General features: G+C 32.1%; 1 protein-coding gene across 1 annotated transcript in view; it reads right to left on the bottom strand.

The window, feature by feature from the left end:
• Positions 1 to 25,806, bottom strand: part of Mp (collagen XV/XVIII-type protein multiplexin) — a 116,724-nt gene that overhangs the window by 34,083 nt on the left and 56,835 nt on the right. The window contains exons 2-3 of the mRNA XM_013316776.1: positions 11,907 to 11,986; positions 10,462 to 11,009 (exon numbers count right to left, since the gene is read on the bottom strand). Coding sequence (XP_013172230.1) covers positions 10,462 to 11,009; positions 11,907 to 11,986 — 628 coding nt within the window. The remainder of the gene's footprint in view (positions 1 to 10,461; positions 11,010 to 11,906; positions 11,987 to 25,806) is intronic.

The following is a 25,806-nucleotide window of genomic DNA, read 5'->3' as shown; positions in this document are numbered from 1 at the left end:
TACATATTATTCTGTAAACTCGTTCGTTACTTAAACAACAAAACAGAATTCTTTCGAAAATACATTTGTATAAATTAAAATCTGTTCTTTCTGTTCTTCGTTGAATTTACGACGAAGGCAACACGTGTTAGAAATTACCCTTGGTTATATGGACGCGAAAAATTGTTAATGTTTTCTTTTGTACACGATATGCTATGCTTAATCTGTGCTTAGTGTTGACTTGTTTTCTTTACGTAAACACGAAAATCGTTATAGCTATTTAATCTGACTATAAAAGCAGTGTGCTATTTTCTTATACATTTCTTACTAATATTATAAATGCGAAAGTTAGGCTGGATGTTTGTTAGAAGGGATCCCATGAACAGCTGCATGAATCTCGCTGAAATTTGGCTCATATGAAGAACATAGCCTGAACACGTAAGCGACAATTTTTTTTAAATCCGCGCGGACAGAGTTGCGTGTGACAGCTAGTCATAAATAAAATTACTTTAGAATTCTAGATAACTGAGTATTTTTTACATTAAATACATAACTTTTGGTTAAAGTTTACTATTAACAAATGTTATTCAGTAAGTTTGGGTTAAGATAAAAATGTGAGTTAAACGTTTTTAATAACATTTTCAGTTACAAAAGGCTTCAGACAGATAAAAGCGAATAAACGTCGGTTTAATTTCACCGGGATTTGGACATTAATTCTTTCACCGACACGACCGGATTGAATCGAAAAATCCACCGCGAACCTTTCGGGTGACGATAATGGAATCGCTGGTTAAAATTTATGACCACAGATTTTGGCACGTTATAGCAATTTACATACAATTATAAATATTCGCAATTTACATCGATATCAAGAAACATAATCGACAAAACCAACCAACTGTGACACTAACCGTGGATTTCCGAGACGGAACTCCCCTTTTAAATCATATTGTCATTTCGATGACGGTATGTTTTAATATAGATTTTGATCTCAAAAACGCGTAGTAAAAGGAATAAAACGAATCGTACCTTACACTTCGAAGTATTCTTATTGTTTAGCCTAAAAGCCATAAGCCACATTATATGGGCTAAGATAAATGCTCTTGTTGCCAGCAGTGGTATAAATGTGTTAAAAATTATATTCGCTTCATTACAAAAGCAAGCGTGAAATTATTCTTAAAGGTATTTTAACATTTAATGCTATATAAAATAAACATTTCAATATCGAGATGATTTGAATATCGTTTCATAAATCTGTAAGTAAAACGAGAAAGGTATTCATACCGTCCGACGAACATTCCGATAAAGGGACACCGGTAGTTCATAACGCCAATGTTCGACATTTTTTAAACTGTCCTCCCTTTCATACTCTATGGAAAGATATGAGATAGCAATAAGTGTTTGTACATGAGTTTCGCGATTGACAATTCACTTGCAGCACACTCTCATCAATGATATGCGAACCTCTCTGTTCCAATAAATTCTTAAAATAACTGAAAATTTTCTGAAGTTATATTTCGTTAAATTAAATTCCATACATGTAATTACGGAAATGTCTTCCTTACATTCGTTCTCTGCTTTTTGCTTGTGTAGTAGAAATCTTTTCTCTGAGCATCAATCGTCAATATATACGTAAAACTCAGTATTTGCATTTATTTGATTTTATAAATTACTAGCTGTCGCCTGCGACTCCGTCCGCTTGGATATATAAAAAAACTTATTATTTCTATACGTATGCCAAATTTATTAGAGATCCTTTCAGCCGTTCGAGAGATATCTTGAAACACCCATCCATTCATCCTCATCACATCCATCTAAACATACGCATTTATAATATTAGTAAGGTAAATAAAACGCAGCTCTTCAAGGCATAAAATCGTAAAAAAAAGAATAAATAGTATCCTATGGCCGTCTCCTGGCTCTGAACTACCTCCTCACCAATTTTCAACCATATCGGTAAAGCCGTTCTTGAGTTAGAAATAGTGTAACTAACACGACTTTCTTTTATATATATAAAGAATAAATTGCTAAAATATAATTTTTGTAAATATTCGTGTAAATATGAAGTGGTAGTTGTAAAGTTGTCGGCACGTGAGTCGTGCCTCGTGGAGTGCACACTCGTAACGGCTTGCAACATGTTCAAAGGCAATAATTGCCATAATCAAATTTGTTAGTGCTCAGTTGTACAGCAGTTGTCACAAGTTGGCAACATTTTAAATTGTTAGTTGTTTCATTAAATTTTTATGTAACAATGTAAAAAAAATAAGTAAGCTTAAATAATGAAATAAAATATTTTTAATACCCTTGGTTTGCTGTTAATGGTTAGGACAGTCCCTTAGTGTAGATATCTCACAATAAATCTATACTAAGTGACTCCCTCGTACTCTTAACAACTCTAAGTGGGTAAGTCATGTCGGCGGTCATAGCATTGCTCAAAATGGTTTATTTAGAAGACAAAACGAAGAAACACTTCGGTTGCAATATTTCGCGCCGACAGATAACGCGTATGGCTACCCTAATTTTCATATATATCTGCTACGTCACTTACCGTGTATTACCTGCTGTTTTAACAATGTTTTTAACAAAGAAATAAGCAAAGAATAATTAACTTACTCTATCAACGACATTCGGGATAGATTTCAGTTGACTGTACATCTCTGCGGTGCCGACTGAATGGTGTTCAATCGGTTCTAAAAGTCCCATAGTAGAAACCACAGCCAGACTTATCCCAAGCACAACCAATAGGAGCAATGTACATACACACACTTTAGATTTATTTGACATCACCATCGCCATATTGATAGTCCTACACTATTTACTGTTCACATAAGTTCAAATGTTTTCCACCAGTTTCACTACGCATAAGTTCAAGGTCACCAAAAACTAAAAACATAATAATTACATAAATTGAATAATACTTTAGATTTATGTCTTCTGGTAATAATCAAAAAGATATAAGTGGCGTACTAAGTTGAAATTATCATTGATTTTTAATAACGTTAGGAATAATTTCAAAAAAATTTGATTAAACAAGTATAATTTCCGCTAACTGTGATTAGAAACAAAGCTGCAATTCCACGATCAGACTGAAATAGAGTCAAGTATTCATTGTGGCTTTTGTTAACAGAACTAATATGCTGTGCGTAAATAACGCAACACAATGATCTACGCAGAAAACTGCATATTCTATTCAAAATGGGCGTCTATTGAAGGAGTGAAGCGACGTGTACATTTCCGTCTACAAAGCCGGCTATAATGTGACACGACAAAGTCGACTGCTCCGACGGGATATTTCTATAGTCACGTCAACTGTTCTGATACAAAGGTGAACTTTTTCCATTCACCGAAGAGTCAACGAATTTGCTTGTTATGAATTTTCATACAAGGATACGAAGTATTTTATTCCGTGTACGTGCATTGCGAAAATGAACTCTTTTTATTAATATTTATTTTTAACTTATTTCAAGCTGTTCATATGTAGGACATATTATTGTTTCTTTTAAAATTAATTAAATATATTAAAGCGCCTACATCATTTTATCTCAATGCAAACTTGAAACATTGCATTGACACAAATATAGGCGTTATGTAGTTAAATTACACAATCGGTATATACTATATAGTACGCATAAAATGCCTTTTCTACACAATTAATAGGTAAATAGCGTTGACTACCCAATTTTTTTTATAAAATTTAATTAAATAAATAACGCACAGAACTGGTTTTGTTATATTCTCCACTTATGTGCACTTTATAAACAAGAGTTTTGAGGGTTAAAATGAACGAACAGGAAACATAGTATCGTTAAAACTTTCGCACGACACTTTCAGCACATCGTTGTTAGCACAAGCGCGTTCAAACTGTCAAACTAATCCAACAGGATCGGTGCGCGGCAAATGTAATTTCAAACTGACCGGGAACACGAACGTTCGATTTAAAAATCAAAGATGTACCGGGATTCTGGGAACGTTTAACACGCGTCGCGAGCCAACTCACAACTAAAATTCTGATAGTATCAGCTGCTGGAAGTCGATAGAAGAGGCGTCGTCTCGTCTGCCACCGTGACCTCCTTACGAAAGCCTTTTGGCATCTATTTGTATCAGAAGCTGGGAATTGTATAGGATTACGTGCCAATACGCGATTTCAGATCGTTTTTGAATATCGTATTACTATAATATTATTGGTATAATTCAAAATAAATAAACATTAAAGTATTATTCGTTTAACTAACGACTTAATTATATTTTATAAAAATATAGTAATATAATAATATAACTTTTTATTTAAAAACACACACTAAATAGAAATTACCATTGAAATTACGAATATTAAAAAGTTAAATATATTAAAAAATATATCTTAAACATTAGCTAAAAACAAAAGAAAGTGTAAGCTCTCGAAACATCTAATCGAGTTGGAAGTATTAAATTGTTTAAGAAAATACTTCTTTTTTTCAATATTATTAGTTTTTTCTTTTGTATCGATTAGTTTGGATAGGCATTATCCTTGTTAAGAGACGACATAATGGCGCCGCCCTGTCTGCGGACCTGACCTCGTTGTCTGAACCTCCGCAGTGGTCTACTTATACTTGGCACCGAAGTTTTTATACAAATAAATATATGTATGCCGACGAAAAAATATTCCAAACTTACATCGTACAGACTGCTTGAAAAATGACGATCTAATTAATTGGGGTCACGACCGATAATACGATATAGATTCTTAAAAGAAATCACAAATATTTTTGCATTAAATTTTGAATATTAGTATTGAAGATATTTGAAAAATCAAATAGATGTGTTCTAAGAAAATTTAATAAAGATATTTCTAGAAAAAAAATACATTCTCATAATAAAGAAGTTAGAACTTAATTTATACGAAGAATTCTAATAATATCAGACATCTGTGACTACATGCAAGTGAATAAGTTTTAAAAAATTCAAAGAGATTAAACTGATTTAGATTTTATTCGTCACACTTTCGTTTTAAGTTATTTTAAGAAATTTTTATTCATACATTATCCATCTCATTAGTAATTTTTTTTTTTTATAACATATTAAACTTCTAGTAGGAATTTTACTACCATACTCAGAATTCTTAATTGGCCATTAAGATATACCTATAATGTGATTTTAGTATGAAATCTACACTAAGGGAATATTTAAGAAGCCATTACTTTTCTTTCCGTGCATCCTCTCCTCCGTCGATTATAGATAGGCAAAGCGTGTGCAATTGCGTATATCTATGGGCAATGGTCACTTCGCTATTTCAGCGATTTCAGGTGGCCGCATAAAAAAAACAGGGACAGTGTTGGTCTGTGGTGTTGTGCAAGAAAGTAACTCGGCGGAAGAAATTGTTACAAAATTAATTCGGTACCCTCATTTTTAATAGAATTTTTATAATTGGTTAATAATCATATGCAATCGAATGAGTTAAATTATTACTTCAAAATACGAATGCGTGCGTTCATATCGAGCGTGACGTCATCCGCGTGACCGCATGTCTGACATCCGTGCGGCACCGAAGCTCCAATATTCATTTAATCTCGTCACGTCACTCCCGTGACGGGACAAGTGACACGCGTGACATCTGTCACTTTGACAGGAGCATAAATGTTTATACATACATATTGGTATAGCTTCTATAGCTCTGGGACAATTTACTGCCCACGAATTTCTGTTTGAATTATCTTGGTAGGTGGATGCAACTTTAAAGTTTACTACTGTCCAACTTTAGAGTTTAATTACCATCTTAAAAGTATAAGGACTAAGGTCTAAGGTCTTCAAATTGAACTAAGACTAATATAAGTGTTGTATAATAAAAAAGTTAAAGTACTTAGTCGTTGTAAAGAGAATTTTAAGGCTACTTTTTATTTGACGGGTGCTGTTAAACCGAAGATTATAACGAGTTAACTAAAGGGAATCAAGAACGCTATCTTAGAATTTAAAGTTAACCAGTATAAAATACCTCACGCAAATTAATAGTTGCTTTATAAATATCAAGAGAAAGACCAAAACTACTCTGAGTTGCTTCGAGAAAAGACTGGCCCACCGTGATAGTTTTAGTAGGGGCACTGATCAGCCCGTAGATTTTGGACAGTGAAATTATAGCTAAGCTGAAGATTTCTAAAATTCACGAAGACTTACAAAGTTCTTAACACGTTTTAAACAAAACAAAATGGAACTATAAGATTTGTTTGCTCGTGCTTACGGCACGTTTTAAATATTTCGGGATTTGTTTAGGAATGGATTGAAACTAGTTCATAGGTAGTTTTGTTGCTCGGAATACTGATAGTATGTAATCGACCTCGATCGTCACTTACCAGTTATTGCCAAATGCAACATTGAGCACTAAAATATAAATATAAACTCACGCTTTATTGAATTCGTATCGAAATAGTGCGTCAGTAAAAGTGAATGTGATACTATTGAAGATCAGTAGTAATATGGCGCCATCATGGTACAGTAAGCAAAACATAAAATATCAACTACATTAATAATTAATAATTTTCCATTGTTTATTAACTCTTTCGTTAACTCAGAGCAATAAGCCATCATAGATATGTGATACCCACAATCATTTTATTATTAAACTTTAAAATTAATTATTATATTTTAATTAAACTTGGTTAATTAATTTCGGAATAATTTATCTTATTATTTAAATAAATCTAATTTCTTGATTCATTCATGTTTAATAATTTCACACAATTATCAACCTCCTATTCGATTCATACAAATTTCAAATTTAATGCAAAATATCATCAACAATTTGAGGAGACTTTGTTTGAATTTAACGTTGGCTCTTAAAGATATTTATGGTCCATTAAGGTACCCATTTAAATTTATTTTTCAATTTTATTTTCAAGTTAAAACATAGCTTTTCCGTTCCAATAAACACCTTCACAATTTAAAAGTATAAAATCGAATTATGATACTTAATTTAGCACTTTTTTATTCGTTAGTTTTTCAGATATTTTTCTTCTACATTTACAAGATAAAATGTACACAGTCTAAACCAGAGATGATCACGTATGTCGTTGAATTTTACGCGTTGTATTTACATAAAAAATGTCTTTGTCTTGAAGTCTAGAAGTTTTCATTGTTGTGGCTCAAACATGTCAGCCGTGCGAGGAGAACTAATCATCAACTTTTCAAAGTACCACAGCGTATACAAAAGACTCTTATACAAAGTCTGAGTGGTCGTATACTGCGGACGAGCAGCCGTACTAGACAAGCTGGTAGGCATTCAATTCCTTGCACATACATATTTGATAACGTTGGATTACGCGAACTTTTACACAACAACGTCTATTAATATTTGATTTTGATCAGTAGCTTTTTGTGTAGTATACTTAAATTGATACATAGATTGATTTTTAAGACGAGTATCTGGTACGTAAGTGGGACAAGAAGTATTTAAAAAAAAATTAATACGAAATTTTTTAGCCGGAGCAAAAACAACAATGCGAGAACAATTAAATATCTCGATTTTAAGTCAAGCTCAAAATGAACGACTTAAAGAAAATATTTAGGAAAAGGCAAGGAAAACTAAATTACATTTTTTTAAATCCCGAATAAAAAATAAAATAAGTAAGAAAATAAAGTAGAAAATTGAATCCGCCTTAGATGTAGAACAAGTTGTAAAGTGAACAAGTTAGTAACTAAGCGAGCTTTACCTACTCCAACCGCTTACTTAGTTGTTTTTGTTTTGTTTTCAACTTATAGATTTTCCAACTTTTATTTGTAAGGGCCGACATATGCGAACCTACTCTGTGATCATCAGATTGCAATTGGTACTGCTTTCAAACGGCTCGGGTATCGTAGGCCTTACACGAACGGCAAATTGCTGTACGTGTGTGATATGGCCAATGTCACATGCTGAACTTAGTACGCTGACCGCTTGAAGCAGTGCGCTTATATCAGTCTTAAGATATCAATGAACGATAAAAGTTTTAATGTCTACAATTTTACGTAGTTACGTATTTATTTATGATTACTAACGAATGCCTGCGACGTCGACGTGGTCAGACTATGTTCTTCATCTGTGCCAAATATGATTAAGATACGTTGAGCCGTTTTCCTACTTTTTAGATACTTATCAAACAAACATCTATCCATCCATCCAGATATTCACATTTATAATATTCGTAAGATGTGACTAGAAATAAATAAATTGTATTCCGTAAATAATCATCTGTAAATAATTTGTAAAATCATGTTCTGGAAATTTCGCAAATAAGTAGAAATATTTCCCTTGATACTCCGTACGGATTCACATGTTTTGTTAATCGGATTTACGAAGCTAGATTTTGTTTATTTCTCACCAAAAAGGGCTTTGTCTACAAAGGGAACGAGCCTAAATCGTACGCCTCGGCTGACACCCTTTATAACAATGCGTTTACATTGGATTAAAGACAAGGAATTCATGTGTTTCTTATTCGTTTTCTTTTGTTATTTGTGAAATTGGCATTACTTGTGTGTATCTTTCTGTTTTTATTTTAAGCAAACTTCTTTTTGTTAGATTGACGCTCAGACAAAATTATGAGAAAATTTTATAGCTGGATTACTCCAAGTAACGACCGATTTAGATTTATCCTACAATTAATTACTTTTATTAATAAATAAACTAACGATCTAATGTCCTTGTCTACAATAGAACAATTGATCAAAAAATGTACGATACGATCTTAGTATCTCATCTCATCTCATTCTCATATAATAAAATAAATGCGTAAGTTTGGATGGATGAATGGATAGATTTTTGTCAGAAGGTATCTGCAGAATGGCTAGGTCTCGTTAAAATTTGGCATAGATGTAGAAATAATCTGGAAGAACACACAGACTATTAATTGAGGCTTTTTAATCTCTTTACAGCTAGTAGCATGATATAGTTCAAATAAATAAATATCATGGTACAAAAGCAATTAAAATAATACTATCAAGAAAACATTTTCCTCTCTTGTACTAAATACATCAGAACAAATGTCGTCCTTTCATGTTAACATCCATGTTTGAAACAAGTGGAAAGTGGGCTTATGCGAACAGTTACAATGGGACGGAAATGAAGGAATATTTGTAACACAAACGCCCCTATGATTGATGGTGTTATTGTTCTGGTTAGCAGTTCGCTAGTTTGTTATGCAACGAATTATTTAATGGTGTAGTGTAACGTCGTTTCACAAATGGGGTTGTACATTTGTTTTCTGGTTAGAATTTATTTATTCATGTATGAAAGTTCATTGCATATATCTTTGTCATGCATTTAAATTTCTTCTGTTGTTCACATATGTGCGCGGGATGGTTTAAAATTATATTTTTAAAACTAGCTGTCGCCCGCAACTCCTTCCGTGTGGAATTAATAGAAAAAAACGTAATTAGTAGTCCATGTGTTCTTCTAGGCTATGTTCTATATGCATGTCAAATTTCATCAAGATCGGTTCAGCAGTTTTACCTACCTTTAAACAAACATCCATCCATCGATTTTTAATATTAGTAAGATTAAAATTGCATTTTCGGCGCTGTCTTATGATGACAAATATGTTAACATTAACAAACCTTCACAAACTTGTACAGACCTTCAGTATCAAAAATACATAGGCACTTTTTCGCCAATAGCAAGTATTCATAGTTGGAAACATATGAAGGATAGGTACATACATATTTTTGGAGGCAAAAACCTATACAAGTTTCTGAAGCCTTGTTAATGTATCCATATTCACGCAGCTGACTGAACTTATAGAGCATTTTGTTGCCTGTATGTATTACATCGTCAAATCGTTTCAGGCTTACTTCTCAATCCAATATGATATCAAAACATTGATCACTATTTAATCTCGTCTATTTAATAACATTTACAAAATCCTGTATTGGGGTTAATTTATAATATTTTTTAAATTGTATTGTGAATTATTTCACGTAAAGTTCTAGACATGTCTGTCTCTTGAGTATTAGGAGCAAATGAAGCAAACGTTTATGTCAAATGACAGTTTAATGTTACCAACTAAGCGATAGATCGTTAGTACTGAGAACTTTCCTGTACAGATAACTTTGTTTAGCGATGTTTGAAACCGATATCTAGCAATCAGTACTTATTATTTATACGAATATAACACAATATAATATACACGGATTATTTTGATTACAGTGTTTTTTTTGAGACCAAAAAATCCGTTTAAAACATATTGATATCTCCCTTTTGTCAAAGATGAAAGACAGGGGTCACGATATGTTTTATACAGAGATATTGAAGTCAGAAACCCACTATTAGGATTGATAAATTGCCAGTCGTCCTATAAAATATTTGTAAAATATCCTAAATTATTTTTTAAATTATTTATAAAAAAATTAATATCTTCATATTTAAAGTACATAATCAACATTTTAATAAAGTACTATCATAATATTATAAGAATTGTTGTATAAAATTCAAATGATTTGTTTTTAAAATAAATGAAAATAATAAACAATTAGGGTACTTACATGAAAAGCTCCCCGGATTAAAGGCCCCGCTTGTCCCACATACAACGTCGACGCCGAATCGAAGACCAATTCTAGCGGGCTCCTCTTTACCGCCAATGTGTCAAACTCGTGACAATTTAAAAACAAAGTTACGTTATCTGTGGTCACTTTCATGCCAAACCTACTCCATTTCTTAGCAAATGACGGTACCACAAATGATGCTATAGTCTGTGATAAAGCGTAAACATTCGCGTCTGTGTACAATAAAGATATGTTAGTCAGTCCCGGGCCTGACGGTATTAGTTGAACACCAAGTTGTACGACGGTTTCCAAAGGGTTAACGACGGAAAAGAGGAAGCCGCCATCTTTGTTCGCCGGTCGGACGGTTGCAGTTATCGAGAATTCGGCATACAACTTTTCGGGCATGAAAAGTCGATACGGTGATTTGATATCTGAACCCGGTTTGAGCCCGTACGCAGGAAATCCGTCGAGACCCTCATCGAAGTACTGCGTCTTCGGATTACTGAAGGGAACGCCGATAGCTCGCAGCAAATCGTACTCAGGTATGTCTGGAATTAAAATAAAAAATATTATAGTTAATAGAATTATATATAAAATAGCATATTCACTAAATTTAAATTTAAAATTTCCACAGTTTCATATTCATTATCCTTTTAGAAGTTTTAAATTAATGAATGAATAGATGAATAAGTTAACTTAATTCGTAAGAACTAACCTCTTTTCTTAACTCAACATTTTATTATTTAACTGCGGTGCGATTTAAAAATCTACATTCTTAAAAATGGTTTGTCTGTAAATTTTGCGTACTTGAATTTAGCTGCAATTAATAAAATATATCAATGTACCTACTTGTATTATGAAATACGTAAGAAGGTAGTCAAACTACATTCTAAATTAGTCAATATCTTATTACTTATTTAAAAATACCTATCATTCGTCGTAATTAACTTTATTGTTGTAAATATTTAGAATACAATAAAGCTGCACATTGATTAAAGCCGTAATTAACAACAGATGTCATCCTCACAATAAACCTATTAGAAAAGCATGCTGCATACATAAACTATGCTGTTCTCACCCTACTTTGTCTAATGGATGCAAGACTGTCACAATTAAAGGAGTGTAGGACGCAGTATTAAGACATTTGCATTTGTTACACGACGTTAGTATCTAAAATTTAGAATAGTCGAAGTTTGCAACACAAAAGATTTGAATAAGAAATCTTTCATTTCAATAGATTTGAATCAAGCTTTTTCATTTGTATTCATAACATTAAGCAGCAATTTTGTAACGTTGTAATTTTAGTATTATTTTCCTACAGGCGTTAATTTTTTAACGCTTTAAAATTATACATTTTTCTTATGCTAATTATACTTTTTACGGCAGTCTTCATACAATTATTGTTATAATATATACATATTAATTACTTAATTATGAATTCTTACCGTTTGGAAATTTCGATCCGAATAGTCCATCGTTGGCTGAGCAAGTCGTCGAACTGAAGAATATAATCCACCAAAGGCCCCTGTAATAGGAAATATTCATTTATAAATAAGACATTTTAACCACAATTGTTGAAATAACTTTTTGCAGACTTAAATAAATAAAAATTGACGAAACTTTTGCGGTCATTGTTCAAAATAAATTCAAACATTATGCATCGTAGATTTATTAGCGTGATTTACATATAATACTATCAAATGTGTAACTGCGAAATACATTGGATACTATGTTACGTTTGACAAAAAACAGTCGAAATTCCAATTACATCGTTTCAAAACGAGAACAGCGACTGAAAATACGACGACAATTTGCAATTCAGATGATTCTCGTAAACGTTAGACTGAAGAGAGTTTTAATTGATACGAATATTGAAGATTTATCGGTGTTCGATAGTCCTATGAATAACTTGACTGAACATGAGTCACTGCAGACCTTACGTAAGTTACACTAGTGGCTTATCAAGCGTATGTTAAACACTGAATTAGTGTTCGTGCATAGAATTCATTTATAAGCTTTAGAAAATGTTACGTGGGCGTATTCCCAGGAGCAAATGGAGTTCCTTGTACATAAATGTCAAGGTATATCGTAATTCCCTTTGCTGTCAATGTTCTCATAAGTATAAATTTAATTGCATTGAATTAATAATTATGCAAGTAAGCCTGTGAAAATTTGGTAACTTCAAGGACAATCTATCTATAAACTAGCAGTCCGCACTCCATCCGTTGGAATTAAAAAACTTAAAAAGTAGCCTATGTTCCAGACTATTTTCTATATCTAAGCCAACTTTTAGTGAAATCCGTTGAGCCCTTCCAGAGACATCTTCAAACAAACATCCCCTTATCCATCTAAAATTAGCATTTTTAATATTAGTAAGATTAACAAAGAAAATATTTAGGTTTGATATACTAAATTATCTTAATAAGGCTGTATTATTAGAGTTGAATAATCACTTTTAATATATTTTCGAAGCAAATTATTAATGCAATAATACCTACTCTCTGTGGGATAAAATATTTGAAATACTGAGGCCATCTCATTGATTGTGTCATCGTTCCCAAACGCTTAAAATTAATGTTCGACATTGTTGTTTCACTTGACAACTGTCTAATAACGTCTAAGCGTTAATTCCTCGAATTTGCAGCGTTTAAATTCTCAACAATTTAAATTCGCAGTCGCAATTAATTTCTTTTCAAGGTCAAAATACTGGATGAATCCCAACAAAAGAATTCAGATTCAAAAATTAATCTACATATCCTAACGTGTTCCCATAGTCATGAAATTGAATGTCTTAATTTTAATTAAAAGCTATGTTAAAGTAAATAAAATTTATTTGCTTTTTTATCTAATGTTAGTATCACGACGTAGTTAAAACATCGTATATTCATGGAAAATCATACTAAAACTAATTTATGTTGGGTTTCTGAGACCAAAAATCTGCATTTAAAACATATTATTATGTCTGTTTCGTATACAAAGAGTAATTCATTGTATACTTCCATATCAAAGGCTAAAAAAAAGTATAAAGTCATATAGAGTATATATACACTTCCACAATTAATATGTCGTGGGCATACGCATCACAAATTTACTTACTTAATACCTTACGTAACACTTAGGCTTGATGTAATGGATACAGGCTCCAAGCTCCAAGACGAAATTGAGCAACGCATCAACTTACGAATGTATTTACAAACATACAATAATGCAATTCAATGTTTAAAGCACGTATTAACATAAAATCGTGTTTTGTTTGTTTGTAATACTTTTATCGTTGTTTGTTAAATGATCTTGAGTATCAGCGCGCTTTGGCTTAGTTGTTTCATTTAACTCGCAAACTCTCTTAATGGAAACAAAAATAGATAGACAGATTATTATATTATAAATGCATTACAACTACCCCTTCGCTTGTTCCAAGTAAAGCGATTGTTCAAAGCGCAATGCTTCATAAGTATAGTTACCTTTTATAGCTTATTCCCGCGACTAGCAGCTATGTATTCTTCCAGATTATGTTCTAAATCTATGCCAAATTTGGGCGAGATCAATGCAGTCATTCTGGATATTCCTTCTAACAAATATCCATCTATCCATCCATTTAAACATTTGCATTTATATACCTTAAAACAAACATCCATAGATCTAAACATTCGCATTTATTATATTAGTAAATTTAAACACTATTTAAGAATAATTTGGCACGATTGATATGCTTTAGTTACAAAGTCTAAAGTCAGAATGAATAGTGAGGGGACAACAACGTCGACATTTTAGTAAGGCTAGTGTCAACATTGCCACATTTTCGGTTTTTCTACCTAACAGTAAGAAAGTAAGGAGTAAGATTTTAAAAAAATGTTCAACGTATAATTTTCTCAAATAACATAGAATAAAATAAAAATAAAATAAAACATAATAACATAGAATTGTGCGTATTAAATGGGATGTCAATTAAATAACCTAGCAGGATTTCGAATCAATATATTTAAACGAGTCTCATCCGTGTCAGCCCTTTCATTACAACATAAATTACAATATGAATAATAATTGTCTCTCAACGTCCCACTCGAAGGCACAAACTTTTTATCATTAATAAGGAATTTCCATTATAATTTGTCAATAAGAAATCTTTAAGTGTTCATTAATTCAAGCATTATCGTTTATATAATTTAAAATTATAATTTATGTTGTCATTTTAACATGGAATTTTATGTCGTACGTCAACCATATCAAAGCTAATATGTGTCTAAGACATGTAGAAATACTAACTTTTAGGTAGCTAGGTAAACACTCAGTGTCGCTCGCGACTCAGTCCGTGCGGTTTAAAAAAAAACTTAATAAATAGCCTATGTGTTCTACCAGACTATGTTTTACATGTGTGACAAATTTAATTCGTTAAGCCGTTCCGAAGATATCTTGTAACAAACATCCATCAATTTAAATTGATGAAATCAAAATCTGTGTTCCGGAAAAATCTTCAAAATGATATGATTTTGTATTGCAACTTTTGATTAACTATCGACTTGAGAGCTTATTGTATTATATTAAAGCTAAACGCGTTATACATTTTGGTAGTTAATGTGAACACGTGTTTGATTACAATTCCCGTTAGCAAATTACTAATTCATCGTATTTGTAATTAAACGAGGGCCGTGTACTTGACTCTGTTGACAGATATTGCTTGGGAATTATTCATCAAATAAGCTGAACCGCTGTCTTATGCCTATAGTCGATTCCACAATAATTAATTAATTTCAACAGTTTGGCTTTCGCCTAGACGCGGTCGAGATTAATTAGAGAGTGCGGAACAAAAGTCAGGGTTGCCAATCCATCACCGAATCGTTGAAATGGGTTGGACAGCGGCTCATTTCCTTTACTCCAAATGTGTTACTACCTATATTATTAATTGAGCTAATATATTAATTTCTGTAATTATATTTTAAATTAAGCATTAAATAATTGTTTAATGTTACACGCTTTTTATCAAACTGTTGTATTACACTGTCGAATAACTTGTATGAAAATGTATTCAGCATTAATTCTCATAAAACTGTTGCCAACCAAATACATTATACCAAAACGATATAACGTCGAACATTGTCTTATCTTGTACTAATTTGCTATTAAATTAAATGATAAAACTATAACTATTTGATGCAGTTGACTATCTTTTCTTTTATCCATTTATTATGTTATCTATATTAACGAGTACACGGATAACAGTGAGAGGGAGTCGGGGTGTTACGTAAAGGAAATACATAGTTACCAATCACCATAATCTATAGTAGAGTTACACGCTTTTGAACTGTGAGCCTAGCACGAATATTTGTGACATTCCCCATCGTAATGTCATCGTCAAAATTTTGTATCAAAATTTGTGCAGTGCCTCCTGACGGGTATAAAGTGCGTCAAAAATCTTATAGTAATTTTGACATAAGTGACGATGACCAATGACCAATCCGAATGTCACATATATTGGTGCTAGGCCCACCGGTCTACATATCATACTCTATGAATTGTTAATAACGTAGACTTCCTAATGCACTTCCGATGCATTCTACATATCACGTTATTCATTTTTTTTCGATTTTGTCAATCTATCAATATCTGTCAAATAGGTGTTCATTTATCGCGCGAGCGATGTTTCATTTATAAGTAGAATAGGACAGAACAGAACAGATCAGAACAGAACAGAACAGAACAGAATAGAATAGAATATTTATTTATTGCCACAAACAACCAAAAAAACTACAAAAAACAAAACAAATTAAATAAAATAAATTAAGGATGTGGCAAAAACGGTGGCCAGCTCAGCTGGTGCAGGGAGGGCTTGACCATATAAATATCATTTACGTTTTAGCAAAAAATTGTGTAAGTTACGTCCCGAATTAAAAAATCTCGAACAACCTGTATATTTATGAAAACGTCGAAAACAATTGTATACAATGATCGTAATCAGTAACACATTATTATTAACATAAAAGTGCATTTTTTTACTTATAACATCTGAGATGCATTCCATCCCGTTATGTTTTAAAATTATACTTTCTCGCATCAATATTCTTGAATCAATTATCAAAAATACTTTTTCTTATCTTAAATCCATTTTTCACTAAGACGGTATGAATGTATGATCGGATCGAGTAACGCCCTCTCAATCAAAAATACTCTCGAATCATTACTTACATTCTGTGTTTATTCTCGATAAAATAAAAAAGTGTATATCCCTATCACTTTAAATGGCTTTTCGCATTTAGGATTTGATGTTGTGTTCCATTAATTGATGACCTTTATAACTTATATAATTTATTTTCTTAATACATCTACCGTCTACTCACTACTTTAGGTAAGTTTATACGTCTATCCTTTTGACAATATTTTTGAATTAAGTTAAAGCTCATTTAAAAGAAAGATGCTATGAACATTCTTTAAATATTTATATACATTCGTTTAATTTAAATGTTTATGCAAATTGCGAGCACAATGGACTGCGGGTACGCACGAGTGACGAGTGCTAATTCTGATACGTGACTCTCAACCAAAAAGATAAGGCCACTACAGACGAGCTTTAGACATAATTATTATATTTAAAAAAAACAATATTATTTAACACATGTCTTGTTAATTATACGGTTAGTTTCCTCTCGTTACATCTGTATCATAACAATATTGCTGTCTTGCCTTGTCTTCGAAAATAAAACAGAGACGCCAACATGGTCTTATACATTTACACTTCAAATTTACTCTTGAATCTACATATCTTTAATTTATTCCAGTTAGTTAGTAGTTACATATGCGCTTATATAATCGACATATAAAATAAGCTGGACTTCAATTCACATAATACGCAAACTAAATAAGACTTAAGTCATATTAAAATGTGGAATTACGACTCAGAAATATCTGATTAAAAATTTAAAAAGAGATGTTAATATCTACTAAAGTTAAGTGTCTTACATTCCGTCAACCTTTCTAATCCAATAAATATATAGATAAATACTTATTATAACACAAATTTAGACAAGAAAATAAAATTCAGATTAAATGGACAAATCCGATTAAGGGCAGTGTGATGGTGCTCTTAGAGTTCGGAGTCATTAACATGAAAAAGCGAGTCTCGTTTAACTGTTTGACTTGCCGGTAACTAATTATCATATCGCATAATTGCTAGTATACATCAATTATATTAATAACAATTTATCTTTGGTAATATTATTAAATTACTAGCTGTCGCCCGCGACGCCGTCTGCGTTTAATTTAATAAAAAGATCAACAATAGAGATAAAAACTACCCTGTATCCCAAGTTGGACCAAATTAGTATACTTTCAAAATTTATAAGAATTGATTCAGTAGTTACGGAGTTTATCGCGAAAATACAACGAAACACTAATTTTTATTACTATTTCTAGATTAGTAGCTGTCACCCCCGACACCGTCCGTGCGGAATTAGAAAAAAACTCAGTAGTCTATGTGTTTTTCCAGACTATGTTCTACATCTATGCCAAATTTCAGCAAGATCCATTCAGCCGTTCTGGAGGTACCTTCAAACAACATTCATCTAAATATTCACATTTTAATATTAGTAAGATTAAGTAACAGTCTCATGTCATTTCTAAAAGGGTTTTGAATATTGAAGAAAATGCATGTAATGATGAAAATTGTATTTACCGTTTAAATGTTAAATTGAAAATGTAACAATAGGTAATACAAGCTGCAATCAAAGCAATCAATATTCTGAGCGGGCTCAATAGCATTAGGCGATCTTCAGACGAGAATAACGGGTTAAAAAGTATTATATCAGAGGTAAAGAAAGGTGCGCCGATGAATCGAACAATTTGAACTTTCACCTTGCCGCGCATTTGTATTTCTTGTGAATGTGACTTTAAATTATCGAAGCACCTACTGATAATATATTGTTACATTTTATAAATATGTTTTCACTAGTTAACACCCGCGGTTCCGTTCGCACAGAATTAAAAAATAACTTTCTAGTCTATGTTTTCCAGGCTACGTTCTATTATACATCTATGCCAAATTAAAGCGAGATCCGTTTTGGAAATACATTCTAACAAACAACCATCCAAACATTCGCATTTATAATATTAGTAAGATTACTAGTAGTCTAAGAATATCTGTATATATATGTTCCAAGAATATTTGAGATTCAAAATAGTTTAAGACGCTGCTGTACTGAACTATCGCGTTTTTAGTGGGTTGAACAAGGTTAGGTTAAGTTAAAATATGACTAACCAAGTCTTTTTAGATGTCTTGTTCTACGCTTTTTAGTAAGAGCATTTTGCCACTGACAGCGCCTTAACGAGTTTTGCATAAAATATTTTTTTAAACAAATATGTTAATTACATTTATTTAATACAACAAAATATGTATGTAAGGTACATAGCAAATTTAGTCCTATATTATCTTTCATGGTTTCCTATTGTATGGGAACCTGTAAATTCATTGTAGCTCCGCAACTCATAATTATGAAAATGGAAAATAAAGACTTTTTAATATGGATCCATTTTGTATGATGTTACCTATAATAGGAACACTGGCATTTTTATAATTTCAAAAGTTTCTGTTATGAATATATGTTAACCTTTTTAGCAATTTTTTTAATGTGTATTATGCATAACATATGTTATATTAAACTAGGAGCTAATCCTCTGGATATTTACCCTCAATGTTTTCTAGATACTAAATGCCTTAATATATATCATGTTTTCATTTGTTCAAGTAGGTCCTTCGCAAACAAAACAAAATTTCAAAAAATTTATTTTATCAATCAAACACGGTAATATTCAAAATAAATCACTTTCGTATGTAAATTAGGCTCCTAAGGGTTAAGTTTTTTTTTCAATTCCGCGCGGACGCAGTCGCGGTGGACAGCTAGTAAATCAAATAATAATTTAACTATAAAGAACTTTTTAATCATAAAATTAGACAGAATGAATAATTTCGTTTATTTAACAAAATCATTGAGCGGAAACATCGTATACGGGTTAGTGACTTGAAAACAAGTTTAAGGTGCACTCAAGTAATGTAAACTTAGATAAAAGGCCCTTAATTGCTACAATTGAAAGTTCTGGCAAAGGGAAACTTAAAGAAACGGTCCCCTTATAAACGATCACATTAACGACTTGTCTTAAACGAACTGGATAATCATGAAACTTATACTGTTTTACTATAGATCCGTTTTTTAGTTAAATTTATTTTTAAACATAAAATATTCATATAACTTTCACTCAAGGTTGATAACAACTAGCTGATATAGGCATAATAAGAAGCATCTCTTTTGCTTGCCCGTAACGTTTTTTAGCCGACTTCTAAAAAGAAGGAAGTTATTAATTCCGCCCCTGGTGCTCCGATTTTGAAGTTTTTTTTATCGAAATTTTGCATGCAGGTCGATGCCATTTTAAGAGTTCCGTACCTCATAGGAAAAAAACGGAACCCTTATAGGATCACTTTGTTGTCCGTCTGTCTGTCTTTCAAATCATAATTACTTCTCCTCTACACTTCTCATCGGTGGCACTGCTATGCCCCATATACACAAGAAACTATTCCCCCGTGTTCATTGTTTTTAGCCCACTCCAAAAGGTTAATATAAATATATTTATTATTTATTATACAGCATTAAGATATTCTAAAATTTTATAAGCTTGTTGTTTTATAAAGCATCCGTATATCGACATATTCATGAATTATTAACATCGTGAAATTTCCCACTTGGCTTACAAAAATGTGAAATGTCACCTCCTGTGTTCCCCCGGGTGCGATGTAGCTGGAATGATACAGTCTTTTGAGACATTTACGTAAACTAGGCTATATCCATAAAATGGCGAGTAACTCAGTAGGTCGGTGACAAGCTTCTCTTCAAAAGTTTGATGAATTACAACATTCTATCCTAATAAAGTTGATGAACAAGGAGATGAACATAGCATTTTGTTATGGAAATAAGACACAATACATATAACCAAATACATTTTTGGTCACCTATAAACATAAAGTTTACTTTATAGTTTTATTTTAAAGTTTATTCCTTCTGTATTTATTTATTTAGCCTTTTGTCTCTTTTCCTGGTTTGATTCATTTTTATCCCACCTTTTGTTATATCGTTTTCCCAACGCTGTTTTGGTTTGTAGATCTTTCTAATTAATGGCTTATCCTCTATATTAGTAGATACTAAATTTTTGCTTTCATATTTTGTTTCCTTTACTTCAAAATAGGAAAGACATAAATGTGGTTGAAATTATAATACTAGGTTTATTTTCTGACAATTTGGAACCGTATGAAATACAAGAAATTAATTTTTTATCGATTATAATTGTTTATCTACACAAGTTAATCTACGTTATAAGATTTTACATCAGACGATATAATTTTAAAAGCGATACAACAGAAGAATTTACCATTTTACTCTTCACATATTTCCACACATTTTCCGAGAATGTTTCTAAAAGGGAATGATCGGAACTCGTGTACTAATTCATTCTAACAAAGTAATGGACTTAATTCTTGCTCCGGATATCCGCGTAATTGAGGCATAATTGTCGGAGTGCGTACAATTTTGTTTTATTTATGCACCTCGTTCTGCATACATGAAAATTCTTGTTTACATATGTCATAAATAATAGGCAACAGTTTACTAAATCGTTTAGCACTTATCTAAAATAATTGAGAATATTATTATTAACTAGTTCTCGTCCGCGAATCCGTCCGCTCGGAATTAACAAAAAACTTGATTAGTGGCCAATTTGTTTTTAGCTGTTACATGTATGCCACATTTTAGCAAAATCAATGCAGCCGAACGGAACCCTTATAGGATCACTTTTCTTATCCGATTGTCTGTCAAGACCCTTTTTAATGTTTTTGTCAATAAATTCATGAATAAATAGTAAACTTCAGAAAATTCATCAGCTCACTGCGCGTCCCCACCGAGAGGCTCGGAACCTACACTAAGTTAAGGGTGATCAGGCCATAGTCAACCACGCTGGCCAAGTGCAGTTTGGTTAACTTAACACATATCTTTGAATTTCTTCTCAGATATGTGCAGATTGCATCACGATGTTTCCTTCACCGAAAGAACGTCGGATAAATATATGTAAAATCTTAATACATATGTAAAATCGTAAATCGAAAAACACATGGCGGGATTCGAACCCAGGACCTGCAGATTGCAAGTCAAGTTCTTGACCCCTGAGCCACCGACGCTCTCAGTATCTATTGATACAATATTTCGTAGAACGATTATATTGAAAGCGATCTTATAATATTTTTACGGCTTACATTGCCTGCATATGAATGTAAGAAATATAAAATAAAAACAAGTAAAGGAGTTGCGTCCCATTGTTCAATACATAACTGCCGCGCCACGGTGTATCGGTTGACGTACATTGTTTATAAAGTGAGCCGAGTGTTCTCAAAACGAAACACTTTGAATACTAATTGAGAATTAATGCAGACAACAAAAAGAGAAGCCGTTCATGTTTCTTTACCTTATTTACGTGATATAGTTCCATTGAACTCAACTTTTGTACGATATTGAAAATGTTAATAGAAGCGCAACATATTTTTATAAATTATCTAAGCCTTAATTACTTTTTCCTAAATAGAATTTATATATCAATTTTATTTACGGTTTCTGATACCAAAAACTCTATACAAAACATATAACAATGTGTTTTAAACGAGGATTTTGCGCTCAGAAACTCGCGGTAAGTCATGAAAATTGTACACTTAAATTAAATCAAAATATTATCAACTTTTATTAATAATACCTAATTAAAATGTTTTGTATTGCGTTGGATTTAAATTTTTACTTTAGCTAATTAATAAATTTTTTTAACTTAATTAATTTAAAAAAAAACTTTCTAACTAAGCGCTGCACAGTACTGTTTGCTGGTAACTTGAACTAAACTTTACCACTTATCTCACTAAATCTACACTAATGGACTGCCTTAGTAGCCAGTTAAAGACGTGCGATAGTAAGAGGTACATTTTTAATTACTTTGTCTCATAGAATTAATTGACCTCAAGACAAGATGATTATCAAGAGCGATTGCAAAATCTGCGATGGTCGTTTTTCTGAAGCGCTGCTTAGAAGTTCTCGATATGAGAGTGTACCGACATCAAAGGCCGGATGTACCTGCACTAATGTAGTATCACTTAAAATTAAGCCAGTTTCACACGAGGGCAGAGCAGTAAGGTAATGCAGTACTGCAATTCTTTGAATTTATGCCTCACTGTTCTACTGTCTTTTAAAGCTGGCATAACAATTAACGAGTTTTTTCGTACTAGAAAATGGTTACTTGTGTACTGCCTGCTAAGTATTTTATAGTAACTTTAACTTTATAGTAACTTTGCAGTACTATTAGAATCATGACCAAGTAGACATTCCGTAGATTTTTTAGACTACCATGGTCACCCTATTCGTCTAACCCAAAGTATCCTGAATCTTAATTCTTGTAGTATTACTCATAAACTTCTAGGGACTTCGTGACTCAATCATATTAAAACACTATTAATATTAGTGCCATAAGTCTTAAAGATAACGTCTAAGGTTGTCAAAAGTATTAGTTTTTGCGTGTTGACATGCATAACATGGCACGTTTGAGACGTAGAGCGCTATATGTAATTGGTTCAAGTCGTTACTTATGACTGATTTTCGAGGAACTAAGAACTAGGCCATGCGCATTGATTTACATTAGACTTGCCTATTGCTAAATTTGACTTTAAACTTTGTGGTAGATAATTAATCAAGTAGGATCTCTAAAACTATTAATTAATTCTCTTTTGTCTATGTAAAAATATATTTAAAATCTTAATACATACTTTAAATGATTCTATTAATTACGATTTTCAAAACGTTAACTTAGAATCCGATTTAAAAAAAATACATTGTGAATTTAAAAATGTAAAGACTAAAAAAGTTTGATTCTGATTGCATAAAAAAATCTTTGTAGTAGTTTGAATTCTTGATTTGAATTTTATAACGTTAAATAAGAAAATAGGAACCAGCTACAAGAACTACCATTCTATTAATAGAATATTTTCAATATCGGAACACTAGAAATTACATACACAGAAAAAATACAGTCGTATTGATAATCTCCTTTTTGTCTGATAAAAATATCAATGTGAAAGAACCAAGACAACTAAATTATTCCGCGTCTTACTCACTAATAGTTAACAGACCAATTACGTTACAGACAGAACTCATTTGTCAACCAGAAATTAGCTCTGTCTGGATAAATTAAGGAGCGAGAAATTATTTGCTTTATAACTGACGTAGACATTATTGTAACTAATGTGAACAATGTCTTATAAGATCTTTTATTGAGCTTTTTAGTACTCGAACATGACTGTTTATGTGTCTAATATTATTATTAATTTATTTCCACTGATGTCATATAATGTATATTCTTATTTTACTTATGGTACTTAAAGTAGTAGGCTTGTAAGAATTACATGCTTTAATAACATAAATAGAATTAAATGAATCTCTATTATTTTAAGCCTTGCATTTTTACCTCATCTAGGTTGGAAAATATTACATCACTGTTCACTAACATCACTACTGAGTTTACTAATTTTCTTTCAAACTCAAAACTTAGTTCAAACTCTAGTTGGACAATTATCGTTGATATCCATAATTTTTAGGTTAATTTTGTCTTATTTTGTTATCATCATCATACTCAGCCTAAACTTGTCCACTGCTGGACGTAGGCCCCCCCCCATCGATTGCCACAATGCCCGATCCTGTGCCGCCCGCATCCAGTGCACTCCCGCAACCTTGACCAGGTCATCGGTTATTTTGTAATACAAAAATTTATATTTAAACGCATATTTAAGTGAGGACTGTCACCTTAATAATGAGCTTAAAACTAAAGTTGGATGATCGTAAATTGAAGAGATATTGAACGCTACAGTCACCTACCAACAATAATGGATGAGATTTTTCTATAACATAGTAGTAGAAGTATAGATTTCTGACTGCCGCATAGGTCACATACTTTTCCTTTTTAGCCGACTTCAAAAAGGAAGAGGATTTGGTCTAGTTGTACTTTAAACGTAAAGAGGTCTAAGACTCCGAATTAACATACAAATATTGTTAATTCGGAGTCTAATTATAGACATATTTCAAGATGGAAAAGAAATTTATTGTTTTCACGAGTGTTTGCTCATGACATTAGTTTTGTTACTTTTTAGTGCATTTTGTTTAAGTTTGTTTTTTCTTGTTTATGTATTTTCTTTTTTTTTACATACAATCATGTTATATGCTTGTATTATTATTGCATAATATCAATTAGATGTTTGATCTTAATATCGGTTGACAACGTTACACGGAAGCAACTTCACAGTAATTGAAGATATCTGTTATCGTGGTTGCGTTGTTAAGCGACGACGACAGCTAATTGAACTTCTGTGACATATGGGATAGTAGGGGAGGTGAAGCGGGGATTTTTGGATTTACTCGAGCGTAGCATAACTTAAGGGGGGAACCTGGCACCCAACCTAGTATTCCTACTACAAATGAAACGTTCCGTATAGAGCACTTTTAGGGGTCAAAATACGTACTATAAAATATGCGTTGTTATAAATACTGAAACACGTCAGATGCAGTTTTTAACAAACGCGGCCATGTGGATAGATAGACTGGCACAAATAAAAATATATATTTTTCTTTTTATAATACAAACAGACATTGCAATTTTATTAATATGTTTAGATGAGTATTTTATAAGTGAGACATCATGTTCAAGTTTCATTAAGCACAACAAAGTTAAATAAAAAGGTATAAATGAAGAGGTCATGAACTGAAAGCATTAATTACGTCCACAATCCACGACAGCGGAGGAGTTAATAAGAACTTATCATATTTCACTCCTCCATTATAAGTGACTCACTATTTCATACTAAGAAATTGCCTCATTGAAAAATTCTCCGACAAGAACAATCTTCAGTTGTTAATTGGCAAAGGGAGCAAAGAGACTTGAGATCGTTACTCGAGATCATAAAGACGCTTGTACATTTGATTTATCACACACTGACGCGGCGTGGATATTCTTTTACGTAATATAACTTATGAACAATACATTTTCTAACAAAGTTTATATATTAATTTCCTTTTTCTGTGACAGTCTATTATTCAATACTCTTTTCAGTTTGACAATTGAAATTGAAATTCAGAGATCCATACTGTCATCATCATCATCAGCTCCCTTTTCCCTACTGAGGGGCTCGGTGCCTACCCTAAATTAGAGGTGAATAGGCCTTGGACAACCGCACTGGTCTCGTACGGGTTGTTTAATTTCACACATATCTTTAAATTTCTTCCATATTTTATTTTT

The sequence above is a fragment of the Papilio xuthus genome, unplaced genomic scaffold (genome assembly GCF_000836235.2).
Source record: "Papilio xuthus unplaced genomic scaffold, Pxut_1.1 DF826945.1, whole genome shotgun sequence".
In the NCBI taxonomy this organism is placed as follows: Eukaryota; Metazoa; Arthropoda; class Insecta; order Lepidoptera; family Papilionidae; genus Papilio; species Papilio xuthus.
The sequence above is the reverse complement of the archived record's forward strand: the minus strand, read 5'-3'. Positions and strand labels throughout refer to the sequence as shown.